Source organism: Tiliqua scincoides, chromosome 1 (assembly GCF_035046505.1).
Source record: "Tiliqua scincoides isolate rTilSci1 chromosome 1, rTilSci1.hap2, whole genome shotgun sequence".
NCBI classification, from domain to species: domain Eukaryota; kingdom Metazoa; phylum Chordata; class Lepidosauria; order Squamata; family Scincidae; genus Tiliqua; species Tiliqua scincoides.
In genome coordinates this window covers 98,408,289-98,423,702 of record NC_089821.1, presented here as the reverse complement: position 1 = coordinate 98,423,702, position 15,414 = coordinate 98,408,289, and the positions used below count along the sequence as shown (strand labels likewise).

The following is a 15,414-nucleotide window of genomic DNA, read 5'->3' as shown; positions in this document are numbered from 1 at the left end:
ACGTTTCATAATACAGCACATTCAGGTACTGGGTAACCCCCATTCCTTGTGCATGCTGATAACACAGTTTTAACTGTACAGCCTACTTTAGGGATGTTTACTTGTTCTGGCAACAAGCTAGGAAGAAGATCAAAGACCATTGCAAATTCTCAATATACCCGTAAACAGGACAGCTGCTGGGACAGGTGTTCCGTTCACTGAGCTGGTTTACCAAATGTTTAAATATTTATAAAGATTTTTATCCAAATGTGTTTTTTTAAATCAAAATGTAATATAAAGGAACAGCCATCCTAGGGCCTTTCAGTTTATGAACTCAGTCATTCCGCCTTACACGTTCCATAAATGTGTGAAGTCAAACCAGGACTGTGCCTGTCAGCCTTGCCTCTCAGCTGTTGCCAGTTTGACACTAATGTGAAAGGGGCTTTTTGCATGTAGAGCTCCTCCATATAGTTTAATCAGGAGGACAATCGGGAGGAGTCCATATGTGTACAGTTGTGTGTGCACAGCATTCCTCTCTCATCAGTGCAAACTTTGGGGCATCCAGTCTGTGCAACTGGCAGATGGATCAGAAATAGTGGCTGGTGAGTACAGTTCTGCTTTCCCATCATGTGTTCACTGAATGCATGAGAGATGACTCTTTTTTTGTCACCTTATCCATTGCTTCTGATGCTTACTGCTGTTAAGTCTGGCCACAGGAAAGTGATGGCCTGCTCCAGAAGTTCTTCTGAAAATTGAGAAGCAGTTATGCATGTTTACAGGGATGATTTTCACTGAGGATTATGGAACCTTTGACTTGCAGATGGGGAGGGAGGAAGCTGCTGCTTTTGAGTTCATATCAACAAGTGGCCATTTTTTCTACACTTGAGGACAGTAACACTTCCCATAATGCTTCTTCCTTTAGGACTAATTCATTGCAATACCCTTTGACCTGGTGTGATTGACAGCTTAGTCCATGGGAACAGTGCATTCTAGGAAGCACAAGCTCAGTCAGCACCAGTTTCTTGTCTTATGTTTAATGATGTCTTCTACTGTGCTGTTTCACCCAGCACTTAACTGTCCAGTAGTGTCCCCCCCACGGTATGGGAGACTGAAGTAGTCATGTCTACTTCAGTCCTGATCTCTAGTCCTGAGCAATGTGTGAATGGTGTCTCTTTTTGCCTCTTAGTTATAGTACTTCATATGTAGAGAAAGCGAGGATTGAATTTTATTGACTTTTCATGTGTTTTATTGCTTGGAGACTGGAGCAAAGTGCTCTAAACTAGCAGGCTCACCACTCAGCTTGTCTTTTACACTCAGGGCCCAGCTCTGCAAAGGGGATCTTCTTGCAGCTAATTGGACTTAGTCACGCATGCAAAGTTACTCATGTGTACTACAGTGTGTCAATATAATATCCTACCATGCTTATGAACTCCCTGTAATTATGTGCGAATGACAGCTCAAGCTATAATGTCCGGCCCTGTGCTTTTATGGCTGTCATTTCGGTGGGAAAAAAGTAGTAATTACAACACCACCATTACTATGTATATATTATACATATGAGTGTATATAGTTAGTGGCTTGCCAAGTTCAGCATTTTTGACCTGTAAGTGCTTAATTTTACAACCTTATCATGTGCAATCGCTTTTTTAAAAAAGCAGAATGCAAAAGTGCTGAGCAGCTTATTCAGAGGGCTGGATTCCTTTTTAAAAATGGCTTTTGTTTTTGAATTCATTGTGGTCTTATCTCATGAGCCACTGTACCAGCAAATAAAACTGAACCCATGGATTGCTGTGCTGATACAACACCACAACTTATACTACAGTCTCAGTGTCCTGAATCAACCCAGAACATTGACCTGGCCCAGTGATGTGGACTGGTGACACTCCAGCAACACCTGCCAATTCCAAGGAAATGATGCAGCACCCTGATGCTACACAAAATCAGAGAGAGAGAGAGAGAGAGAGAGTGTACACAGGAGAAGTGGAAGAAATATTATGACTTGGCATATTGTAGGATCTGATACAATGGGATTGCAGTTTACAGGCTACATGATAGAATTGATTTACTTGTGTGTTTGTACTGGTGATAGGTTGCTAGAACATTCCAGGAGCAAATGCAGTGTGCATTTCGTTCCTATTTGTGTTTCTGATTAGAGCTCAACCTCTGGGTTTTGTTTCAGGAAACAAATACCCTTCAATAAAGATAATCATATATTTATCAAAGAGTTGCTAATTGCAAGGTCCCTTATGTTTTCAGGACCAACATTTTGAAGAACTTTTCCCCTTCCTTTCCCCCCTCCTAACCTTGGCAGCCATGCCTACTAGAATATAAATGTTGTGGGATTAGATGCCTCATCTTGATTCTTGAACAAACACAGTGCTGCACCTAATCTCACAATATTTGCTCTTCCTTCTGACCCTCTTTGTTCGTTTACTGATCTTTGTATGTGTGTACTACAAGCCACGCCCTGAACAATTCTTTTTAAATGAATGATGAGCAACTACTATGCTCATTGCCTTCAAGAAGTACCTACTGTTTAGGACACAAGGCCTGTTTGAGGTGAGAGAAGAGGTACCAAGGACCTTGTTATCTCTGTCGATGTAATCTGTGTCAGTACTGGAAAATTCCTTGGATATTTGGATTTTTTTTTAAATTTTCTTTCCTGTTTATTTTTAAATAAGTGTGGGGATCCCATGACATTCTCTCTCTCTCTCTCTCTCTCTCTCTCTTTCTCTCTCTCTCTCAATCATAAGTAAACCTGCACTGAAACTCCATCATTTACCTTTTGACTATGAGTGGAAAATGGTGGTTCTGATGGCTAAGGGCCCAATTCAACTTTCCAGCTGTAGCCCTGCCAATGGGGCATGTGGAGGGAGGGTCATGGAGGTCTTCTCAAGGTAAAGGAACATTTGTTCCCTTATCTCAGGGCTGCATTGTGGCTTCATCAGTGGTATAAGAAAACCCACAGAAAGAATTAGTTTCATTCCAGATTGTATTGCATTTTTTAAAATTGGGGCCACATGTCTTTTCAAATTTCGATCATTATAGCTGTGGCCCAGATATTTTGTCAGAAACCCATTACTGTATTTCAGGGCAGTTAATTTTCAGTTGTCTGTCATGAAAAGTGATAACATAAGCACAAAATACTTAGATCAACTTAGAGTTGCTGTGGGATGAGTCATTATAACAATGATTATAGTGTCTTTACTTAGGCTGTCCTAGACAAAACCGTAATTGCAAAAGAGAGTACAGTCTGTAAGTAAACTGTGACAATCTAAAACACTCCTTGTATTGAAGTTGTGGACTTCACAAGGAGATGCATAAAGAGATGCATAAGGGTTAAAGTGTGAAATACATTCAGTACCATATATGGAGAAATTATGAGGATGATGAACATAATGGTTCTTCAAGATTTATTTAAAAAGAAGAGATAAGTACAGTTTAAGAACAAAGTGAGTTAAACTGGCCAAAGGGTACAGCAAAGCTGTTGACATGTTGAGACTAAATGGGAATTTCAGGCCCATTAGTGAACTGGGTATAAATAACTTTACAATGCATTTAAAATAGTTCAAGTATTGAAATGTTGCAACTCTCATTGTAGCAGGCTTGGAGGCAGGCTGTGCAGCATGGCCTTTCCCGGTTTGAAGAGACACTTGGCCAACAGTCTGAGGCAAAGAGGCAAAGAAGGAAGGCTCATAGCCAGGAAGACAGACCAGGGACAGACTGCACTTGCTCCCAGTGTAGAAGGGATTGTCACTCCCAAATTGGCCTTTTCAGCCACACTAGACGCTGTGCCAGAACCACCATTCAGAGCGCGATACCATAGTCTTTCTGGATTGAAGGTTGCCAACATTTTCATTGTAGCAAGAAATGAAGAAGGCCTCTCATTTAAATTGAACATCATGGGTAGAAAGATCTCTTCAATGATTGAGATCAATTAAAACAATAGAGACATTTCCTAAGACACATAAGGCTGCACTCTTATGCACACACCTGGAAGTAAGCACCATTGAACACAGTGAGACGTATGTCTGGGTAATGGCTCTGATTTGGATGCTGAAGTGCTTAATGGTTGCTTTAAAAACAAAACCCTAAACATACAGGGCCAAACCATGCTTAAAGTCACATTTAATGGCCTTCATATTCATGTATGTTCGTCTGGTGACCCTGGCCCAGTCCTGGTTGCTAGATGCATATGAATACATGTGTTTAAAGATGAAAGTGCAACACATGTAGCTTGTAGTATCTAAATTAAAAGTAGTGAGACCAAACTGTCAAACACAATTTTTTTTTAAATCTAAACCTCACAGATGTCTTAAGCAAACGCTATTAAAATCCAATGATAAACTTCCATAGCAGTTTACAGATAGAGCCTATCAAGGCTTCTCAAACCTGTACTTCAGCTTGCACTCAAACATGTAGCATACAGCTAATGTCAGAACAATCTCTTCAGCTTCTTTATGTAGCAACTGCTTTAAACACAGTTTCAGAAAGCATTAAAGACTTTTTTTCAATTGATATAATGGAGATGGTCTCTAAATTCTTAGTTTCAGTGTCCTCTAAGTATACCAAGTCTATCTGCTAAACCTACTACAGATGTTTTGTACTCTATTTTATTCTATCAATTTCTGTTTTTACACTACCCTGTGCCCATCTATGTTTTCTCTTGTAGCTGGCTGTTGCCACATATACTATCTATGTATACCAATAAAGGTTTTTGGATTGGATTGGATCAGACTTTTCAGAATAGACAGTTCCCTTCTAGTTTACTGCTGCCATAAACATCAATCCACATTTCCTTTTGTCTTTCCTATGCCCATTAATAAAAAATGCAGAGCCTGATGTCATAATGCTGCAATTTTATGCATTCTGTTCCATTTCATTGGCTGCTGTTTTCCAGGACAGGGAAATTCTGTGATGTCACATTAGGTGTTTTTTGTAGCTATTCTTGCAAGAGAGAAGTGAACCCGGGGAGGGGACTGTTTTGGGTAACCGTCTGCATCCCCTCCCCGAATAATGCATTGTTCTGCCCTGATGCTCTGGAAAAAATAACTTGTTAAAATAAGTGGCATTCAGAGGAACTTGAATTTTAAAACTCTTGGGTTTGCTGTAGTACTAGATTTGTTCTTGCAAAAATAACAACAGAAGTGGCTCCCCTGTTCTCTGTAATGCTGATTCACAGTTCTGTCGCTCAGCCATCCATGCTGTTATAATAGAGGTTTTCTCAGTACCATTGATTTAAACCCATCCTCTCATAGCCTTCTCTGACAGCAAAGAGAGGATGCTTCATATTCATGCAAAATAATTTCAGTATTATATGTTATACAATATTATGCGTCTCACCACTAAATTAATCAAACCGCCATTAGTATCTAAAACAACCTGCAAAGTCAGAAAAGAAACATGCTTATGTATTAATATGGCCACACCTCTAGCTCAATTAGATACATCTTGAGATAAGCACCCCCCCCCCACCCAATCTTTACATACATATCTTTTATCAATCACCATAGGCAGCCCAATCATATCCTTCTTGGCACTGCGGGGGTGCAGAGGCGCAGAAATGGCTGCCACTATATCCTCCGGGGAAGCTGCCAGAGGTCCCCTTGGAAGAAGATGACATTCATCTCCTTCCCTGAATAAAGCCCCAGCCTCCACAGTGAAGCTTTTTTAGCTAAATTGCTGGTGCAGACTTGAGAAGTCCTATGTTGGGCTTCCAAGCCCAATACAGGCAATTGAAAACCTGAACTGGGTGCCACTTGAGGCCAGGGCCACAAAATGCTGTCTCCCCCTTAAAAATGTCACTTCTGTTTTTTGAGGAATACCTCAAGTGCTGTTTTTCAGCATTTTGAAGACCTCAGAAGGTCTTCTGGGGCTAGGAAAGCCACAGGCAGCCTCTTCAGCCCTTAGAAGGGCTTCTGAGGTCTCAAAAATGGACCTGGAAAAAAAAAATGGTGGTGGGTCATTGCACCATCCCCCATGGAGTGACGGCAGAGGCATTTGCCCCCCTGACCCTCAGGCATGCCAGTGGATACAGGGCATAGGATCAAGCAGAGGAGGTCTCTGCCGCTCCCATCCCCCCTCCCCCTCCCCTGTCTCAGAACATCTCTCCATGACTTCTCACCACCCTTCCATGCCTCTGAAATTGCCCAGCACTCACCTTTTTACTGCCAGCGACCAGGGCTTCTTCAGCGGCACTGAAGGGGCAGCACAGTCCTCCCCACCAGTGCCACTTACTCAAAGGGTGCTGCAGACATGCTTTCTGGCACGTTTGCAACACCCAGCGCTAGCACTGATGCACGATAGGATCAAGCCCTAAATTAGTTTCCTGTAAAAAGGCTATATCAACTTTCAGACTCTGTGTAGAAATACTTTCTCTCTATTTGCTGTATTTTCTCTTTTTGCTGCCAGCTGAAGGCTAGATCCTGTACCCACGGAAACCAGTAGCAAGCTGCCTACTGTGTTCATTGTTAATTGTCAGGGAGATCCTTACTTGCTACAAAGGCAGGAGAAAGAAACCAGAGATCTCATAGAGCGTGACATGTACCTCATCTAATCTTTTTAAGGAATTCTGCTATCTCATTGTCCCCCGTGCTTTTTGTTCTTTTTCTCACACAAAAGGGATTTAAATATGCCATCAATGGGATTAAGATTAATTATTGAACAGATTTTATACTAGGACACACTTACTAGCATGTAAAGACAACACGCTGTATAGCAGCATATAGCATCTGTTTCTCTGGTTTACCCTCAAACTTTGAGAATTATAATGATTCTGTTAACTTGGTTTCTGGCCACTTCTATACTAGCTTGACCGAAGGTTATTTTTTTATCTAGCTAATTATTTTTAGCTTAGCTTCTATATTTGGCAATGAGAAATTTACCATAAAGCTAATTTTAAAAAGTTTTTTTAAAATGTGCATAAATGTAAATAAGGACAGATGAAATACAGTCTTGTGCCTTCTAGGGGAGGTGGTCAACCTTGCTGCTGGCAACAAAGATTGATACTCTTCCTGGCAAACAGCATGCAGGAGAGTTGTCACTTTCTAGTCTTTATTTTACTTTGACATCTATTTAGTAGTGTTTTTTAAAAGTTAGGTTTAGGGCGCAATCCTAACCTGGGCTGGAACAGGCAGGCTGACTGGTCTGTGCTGTATCCAGCAAGGATTTGGTGCAGTCTGGGGTGCAACTCAGAGTAAGGGGATTTCCTTCCCCTTACCCTGAGAAATTCCACAGGCAGCCCTATGGGGCTACTTGGATCTGTGCCTGTGATTTTGCGGGTGCCAGTAGCCACCTCACTGCTCAACCCTGTCTCCAGGTCATTTATGAAGAGGTTGAAAAGCACAGATCCTTGGGGCACACCACTTTTCACCTCTCTCCATTGTGAAAATTGCCCATTGACACCCACTCTCTGTTTCCTGGTCCTCAACCAGTTTCTAATCCAGGAGAGGACCTGCCCTCTCGTTCCCTGGCTGTGGAGTTTTTTCAGCAGCCTTTGGTGAGGGACCATGTCAAACGCCTTCTAAAAGTCCAGATATATAATGTTCATGGGTTCTCCCACATCCACATGCCTGTTGACCTTTCCAAATAATTCTCTAAGGTTCGTGAGGTGAGACTTACCCTTACAGAAGCCATGCTGATTCTCTCTCAGCAAGCTTGTTGTTCTATGTGTTTTGAGATTCTATCTTTGATTAGGCATTCCACCATTTTACTCGGTATAGATATTAGGCTGAGCAGCCTATAGTTTCCCGGGTCCCCCCTCCTTCCCCTTTTAAAAATCAGTGTGATATTTACTATCCTCCAATCCTCTGGCACTGTGGCCGTTTTGAGGGACAAGTTGCATATTTTAGTCAAGAGATCAGCAACGTCATTCTTCAATTCCTTAATAACTGCGATCCGCGAGGCCAGTGCATATCTGTGCGCTGGCCTCTTCCCAAGTAATTGGGAATGTGCTTTATGGCAAGTTCACAACTGCTGGGAGCCAGCACGAAGGACTTGTACTGGCTCAGGGGTGAGGGCAGTTTTTGGACTGTACTGTTAATTGTCCTTCCTTTTGGTTGTTTTGCACTTGTAAACCAATTCCTCAGCTAATTTAGGGCACAATCCTACCCTGCACTGGAACAGGCAAGCCAGGAGGCTTGCACTGTATCCAGTGCAGGATAGGGGCCAAAAACAGCTCTGCTAGAGGCAAGGGAAAACTTTTTCCCTTACCTCTGGGAAAGGTGCCCTTTCCCCTGTGGGTCTCCTCGGACTTGTGCCACCTCAGGAGGTGGCGCAAGTCAGAGGAGAGCAGAGCGGTTTGAAGCCGCTCCATTCTCCCCGGGAATGGGGGTTGGGATCCAGCATAACTGCCGGATCCCAACCCCACCTCCTGCTCCCCGCCCGCCTTCCCCACCCCGAGCCGCCCACCGCCCTTCCTCCCCCCACCTAGGAACGCCTCCCTCCTGCCGCAAAAATGCTATAGGCGACTTGAGAAGTACTCCCGTTATGACTCGTTTTTGAGTCAAATTGTGGGGCTGGAGGATCATGATTTGACTTGAGTCAAGCCGCTCTGGACTTGCCCATCCCTGGTTAAGGGACTAACATTTGAATCTGTGAACTTCTGTGGTATGAATCTCACCTGTACCATGAACTCTTTATGTGACCTTAGGTAAGCCATTCCCTCACATCCTCCATTTCCCCATCTGCAACCTGAGGATAATAATACTAGGCTTATAGGGTTCTTGTAAGGGTTCCATCAAGATAATAGAGGTGAAGTGGTTTGAAAGAACTGTGCACATGCTAAGCATTTATTCTGAAAGCCAGTGTTGTCTGTATGTGAGCCTCTGAGGACTTCATGTTGGGACAAAAAGGCAGAAGTACTTCTGATAATAAATAACTTCCAGGACGTGTGCTTGATTTATTGCCCCAAATGCTTCCACCGACAGAGTGCAACATTTGTGTTGGGGAGCAGAAAACATAGTGAACAATGTTGCCTCATGATCTGTAGCTTTTATATAGATATGGATATAGATTTAGAAGGTTTAGTGGCATGGAAAATGAGAATCTCTGGATTCCTTTTTTCCCTCCTTGGACAGGGCAGATGATATTGGAACTTGGTACAAGTCCATGAATTTAATGTTGAATTTTAACATAATTGCAAAGCCTTGTGATTTATTATTTTGATGCTCAAGTTATTTGCTCAATTTATTATATAGCTAACAGCCCAATTGTAATGGGTCGTTGTGCCGCTGGAACTTGCTTTCTGGAGCACAATGTGTCAGTGAGTCCTGGCGCTCACAAGTGGGTTGGAGGAGGGAGGGAGTGAACAAAGAGAAGACTGGGGCAGGGAGGGAGCAGATCATGACAGGGGATGGGGCAGTATTGGTGGCAGCCATGCCACTGATATCCTATCCCTTTCCCCGGCCTCGATCCCCTGGCCCGTGTTCACTTGGACTTGCTCCAGCAAAGTAGCGATACTGGTCCAAGTAGACCCATCAGGGCAATGAAGTTTTGCTCTGGGCCAAGGGACCTGAAATCCCCTTGCAGGATTCCCTTGCAGGATCCCCTTGCAAGTCCAAGTGAACCCTATTAATGTGGCACATTGATATGGTGCATTGATATGGAGTTTGATAGGATTGGGCTATAATGCAGCAGTCCCCCACACAGCTTTTTGGGAGGAACTTGCAATGAATTTAGTGAGACTCCAGTCAGAAACAGAACCATACTGTACATTTTGTGAAGGAAACTTACCTGCATTGCAAGAGTCACATTTACATTTGACTGCACTTTTAACAAGATTTGTCTAATAAAGAAACCACAGTAAAATTTGGAGTACGCTAGGACTGCTGTAAAATTTGTCCATTTGTTGAAAACATGTTAAGCTTTCACTAACAAAATCTAAATCCTTAGAAATGGTTTCATGCAAAATGCAATGGGAAATTTTAGTAACAGGGACATCACTATTCAAAGAAACCCCTGTACAAAGATCAAAGTGTATACAGGTTGCACCCCCATATCCACAGATCCATTATCCGTGGATTCAGTTATCTGTGGATCCAGGGCCCTCACATGCCCTCTGCGCACCCTTTATATAACCTGGTTTTTATTTAAGAAGCGCTTGCAGCAAGAGTGTCTTGCTTAACTAAATAGCCGAACATTCAGGCAAGCAGCCTGCTTGCTAGAGGGTGACTAACAGGAAGCAGGAGTTCCTAACAGATTAACAAAAAACAGGAGTAACTAGCGTGCAGGCTAGTTACCTGCACATTTGGCTCTTTAGTAGAGCAAGATTTACAAAACAGTCATGCTGCAAGTGCTTTTCTGTAAAACTCAGGTAATGTAATGGGCGCTGGCGTTGTGCAGGGGGTGCACAGAACTCCCACGGATATGGGAGTATGCCTGTACTTTTAAAGGTGACTCTCTCTTAAGTAAAATTATAAATAATGTATTTATTGTACAGCAGGTGTAATGAGTGGAAGTGACCTTCAAGCATTTGTTACAACTCACAGGAGTAGTGACGTAGGTATGTTTCTGAAATATGTTTTCATTTTCCTATCTATTTTTTGGGTCACAGTTTGCCTTATCTTACTATAATATTAAGCCAACATTATATTATGTTCATCTTTTGTGATTTATTCCCCTGTTCTTCCATGATTTATGTCAAAGCAAAGCTTAACTGACTGCGCTTCATTAAGTTGTTCTTACATTGTTGATAGAAAGTTGCTCTTTTGATTGCCAGTGGTTATTCTCTCAGTGGACGGAGGCAGAGACTAAGGGCACAGTCCTATCCTGCGCTGGAACAGACAAGCCAGGAGGCTTGCACTGTATCTAGCGCAGGATTGTGGCCAGAAGCAGCTTAGCCAGAGGCAAGGGGAAACTTTTCCCCTTACCCCTGGGTGAGGGCTACTGGCCCCTATGGGTCTACTCAGACCTCCTTTGGAGGTGGCACAAGTTCAAGGAGAGCGAAGTGGCTTCAAGCTGCTCCATTCTCCCTGGGAACGGGGGTTGGGATCCAGCATAACTGCCAGATCCCAGCCCTGCCTCCCTCTCCCCGGCCACATGCCCCCAGGGCCATCTATCGCCCACCCTCCCCTCACCCAGGAACACCTCGCTCCCACCTCCTCCCCACTTCCCCCCTGCCTATGTTTTATTCAGCGGGGAAGCTGCCACGGAGGCTGTATTCAACCTCCGTGTGTCGGTGCATCTCCTTGCGCCAACACGGCTTCCTCGTAAGGAGGCTCAAACGTGCCTTATGGCACATTTGCAACCCTCCCAGGCCAGCACAAGGGAGTTGCGTCGGCCCAAGGTGCAGTTAGGATTGCGCCCTTAGAAGGGTTTGGGGATGGGAACTCGGTAGTCTTGAGAAAATGGGAACAGAGACCCTTGTGTGTCCATTTCCCCGAGTTTTATCTAGTTAAAGTAAAATAATGACGAAAGTGCAATTCTATGCCTACTTACTGAGAAGCAGACTCCACTGATTCAGTAGACCTTCAGGCAGATATGAGTAGGATTACACCTAAGATTGTTAAGAACAGGTTCAAATCCTTTTTGTTTTTTTGTTACCTTATGTACAGTATAAATTGTTTCTCTTCTAATGCACTCAAGTCACTTTATATCCATGTCAGCGGATTAGGCCTGGGAAGGGAAAAGGATATGGCGTGTGCACCACCAATCATGCTCCCCTCCTGGCCTCAGTTCACTCATCCTGTTGCCACCCTCCCCCATCCATTGATCCTCCTCCCTGCCTTTCCCTCATCCTGCACTGCTCAGCGGGAAGTTACCTGTTCTGGTGTGCGGTGTCTGCACTGGCACTAGGGGGATGGCTGAGTCCTTCCTGCCAGCCTGAGGCCTGGAATCACTGCTGTTGCAACCATGCTTTACAGCATGGTTGCAACAGTCTGGGCCAGCACAGAAGGGGGATAGGATTGTGACATAAGAAAAAGCAAACATTTTCCCTTTAGCTTAGCATTTGTATACTATTGTTGCTCTCCTTTTAAGTTTTTGTCATAATTGTAATGTAATAAATTTTTTTAAAATAGAGTTCTTCTGTTCCAGTTATTTTCTAAATTGCAAAAATGCTGGAAACTATTGAATGCTGAGCTTTAATTCAACCATTTGAACTGTTTCATAAAATAGACAACCTGGTCGTTCGTGTGAAAAATGGCCTTAAGAGTTCAAAGTATAAACCTGTTGACTACAAGCAGCTACATGCAATTACTGAAGCTAAGAAATTTGAATCTGCTAACATACTGCTCAAGGTGAGTGTTTATGGCAGATGTAGAACTTAAGTTTAGTTGTTAAGAAAAAGGTGCTATGGGATTAGTGAATGACACACATATAAGAAGATTCTGCTACATGAGGAAAGGTGTTGAAGAAAATATGAAATAGGTAGTGATTGCTAGGGATTGGCATAGCTGAGTACAGTTAATTTCATAGTTATTTCATAGTTATTCAAGTCTATGATGGGGTATCATAATCATAAATAGGCAGTTTGTAGATGCTGCCAGACAATTAAAAATTAAAATCCTGTTATTTATTCTTTGAAAATCTTTTCAGCTTGCCATTTGAGGCAGCTCACAAAATAAACATAAAGCTGCATAATCCTAAAAAATATTTGTAATAAAACCAACCCTATAAAGTCACAGTCCCAACCAAAATGATAGGTGCAGAAGGAACAGCAGGTTAAAAGCCATCTGTTTTCACTTTTCTCTTCAATCAGCAATGCTTTGATCAAGAAAAGGTAGGCCTTACATGGTTTCCAGAAGGTAAGAGGGGCATTTCATGAGGTTATTTCATTACTCAGGGAGGTTGACTTATAGCCTCCAGGCTGTTACTGAATTGACCCATTCAGTACCAGGGCTAAGGGCACAATCCTAACCAACTTTCCAGCACTGAGGTAAGGGCACAGCAGCTTCAAGGTAGGAAAACAAACATTCCCTTACTTTGAGGAGGCCTCCATGACTGGCCCCCCCCCAACTGCAGGATGCAGCACATGCCCCATTGGCACAGCTGTGTCAGTGCTGGAAAGTTGGTTAGGATTTGGGTTCAACATCTCTAGAGGTTGAGAGTTTGTGCCATGCCCTCCTTGAAGACCTTAATTACAGTGAATGGAAGTCACTCATACTGGGAGCAGTGGCCTTCTTAATATCTTGCTTGAGTTGTGCAACCCCCGCTATCCAAAAGAGATGTTTTGCATCATAAAGGTTGGTTGGCAACCTTCAGTCTCGAAAGACTATGGTATAAGCCTACAGCACCCGGTATTCGGGCATGTGCAGGGTAACAGTTGCTGCCTTCATCATAAAGGTAGGGACCAGGATAGGCATGTTGCAAGGGTTTCTGCATCCATGTCTGTGTCTGTAGATTTAAAAAACTGGTAGTTTTTAAAAACTGTCTGTAGATTTAAAAACTGGCAGTGTCATCCTATGTTGCAAAGTGTTGCTAGTTTTTCAATTTTATTTTTATTATTGTTTCATTGTGTTTTATGACTTAGAGAGATGTAAGCCACCTCGAGTGTCTGCCAGTAAAAAAGGAATCAAACTCCTGAAAGAAAGGAGGTGTGCTAAACATGAAGGTGGTAAACATAAAGGTGTATTAGTAAATAGACCACAGGTATCTAGACCACTCTTCTAGTATTAAAGTTTTTGTCACTGAATACTAGCAGAGAAAGAGATGCTTAACACACTGGATTGGGGACTAGAAGTAGACCCCTATTGCCATGGTAGAAGCAGCATGCTGTCTAACTAGTAGCTACTTGCCTGGAAATAATGGCCACTCTCCATGGGAGAGAGGCATGTTGCAAATCTGGTTTTTTCACCAGAAATAGGCAAGACAAAGCTCTTGAATGACTGACCTGCTGGTGAACTGTCACGAGGAAGCCCAGGGTGCCTGAATTAGGAAAAGCCTTGGTAAGCCAGATATATCCCTTATGTTTTATAACATGTTAACTGTATGAAATGACTACAATGTGCATATTGTAATTTTAGTTGGTTTTAAAGTAGTAGTAGTAGTATTAGTAGCAGCAGCAGCAGCAGCAATGAATAGCAGACCTACCTGCAGATCAAATGTAAATGTGTGGGGTTTTAGGAAATTGCTTTGAACAAAAATATTAAATTCAATGGATATGCAGGTTGTGCCTCGTTATCCACAGGGGATCCATTCCAGAACCCCTAGTGGATAAAAAAATCAGTGGATACAAAATCAGTGGAAAAATAACTTTAAATGCCCACTTCCAGGTTTCTTGCTACTCCATTGTCACCCCAGAATGCATTGGCATAGATGCTGTACCACATTCAGGCTGTAATCCTATTCACATTTACCTGAGAGTAATCCCTATTAACTGCAATGGGATTTACTTCTGAGTAGACATGCATAGAATTGAGCTGTCAGCCACTAGAAAGGGTGAATAATGGAATCTAGCAGAATGGAATTATAATTATTTTACAGTGTATAGGTAGGAGATTGAATTTTGGTGCTTTTTTCCCTTGTTACAAGACATTTAAAGGTGAACCAGTATCAGTGGTGAGTCAGATCAATGGATACCAAATCAGTGGATACTGAGGTTCCATGTGTACTCTGTAATATTTGTGCATAACCTTTGTTAGCACGTATTTGATTATATGGTTCCAAACTATTATAGTACTGCAACAGGGAAGTGAATGAGGCTTATGTGTAAACAAATAGCAGTTTCTTCTAACTTTTCTTTCTTGTTTCATCTAAAACGTGATCTTATGTATTTTTGCTGCAGTGTAAGGACACATATGATTTGGTTGAAGGTTCCTAGGGTGGGTCTAAGTGTATTCTCACACCACTAAGCACTAGGTTTGTTCCAGCGCTGTCACAGGAGCAGACTTGGTCAGAGCACAGCACACCAGAGCAGTTTAATGGTCTGTGGATAGTTACAGATGAGGGGGGAGGTTAAGAAAAAGGGGGTATCAGACTATAGTAGGGCTTTTCAAACTGGGGCGTTGTGACGCCCCAGCCTGAGGGCCCTGGCCTGTTTCCCCTTAAGGGGCTGGGGCAGCAAGGAGGCAGGGTGGAGGCAGCAGTGCAGTCCCCAGAATCGCATTGCTCAGGGGGCTGCAGGGGCTTGGCTGTACTTACCAGAGCCTCCTGCAACCTCCTGGGGGGGGGGTGCAGGGAGCTCTGAACGACCTTCTGCAGGGCTCCCCGAAGCTTCAGAAGTAAGAGTGGAGCAATTACACTCCACTTCCGGTTTAGCAGAGGTGGGGCACGATCGGTCCACTTTCACTTTCAAACCTTCAGGGAACCCTGCAGAAGGTTGCACAGGGCTCCCCACGCCCCTGGGAGGCTGCAGAAGGCTCTGGTAAGTACAGCCAAGCCCCTGCAGCCCCCTGAGTGACGTGATCCTAGGGATCGTGTCGCTGCCTTCCCCCCACCCCCGCTGCCTCCCCCCCACCCCTGCAAGGACTTAGAGCGGTTTTCAAACTCCCTGAAAAC

General features: G+C 43.3%; 1 protein-coding gene across 1 annotated transcript in view; it reads left to right on the top strand.

Annotated features, from left to right (window-relative positions):
- CCDC148 (coiled-coil domain containing 148) overlaps positions 1–15,414 on the top strand; it is a 151,606-nt gene that overhangs the window by 36,207 nt on the left and 99,985 nt on the right. The window contains exons 2-3 of the mRNA XM_066638028.1: positions 10,418–10,480; positions 12,094–12,215. Of these exons, the coding sequence (XP_066494125.1) occupies positions 10,426–10,480; positions 12,094–12,215 (177 nt within the window). The 5' untranslated portion in view covers positions 10,418–10,425. The remainder of the gene's footprint in view (positions 1–10,417; positions 10,481–12,093; positions 12,216–15,414) is intronic.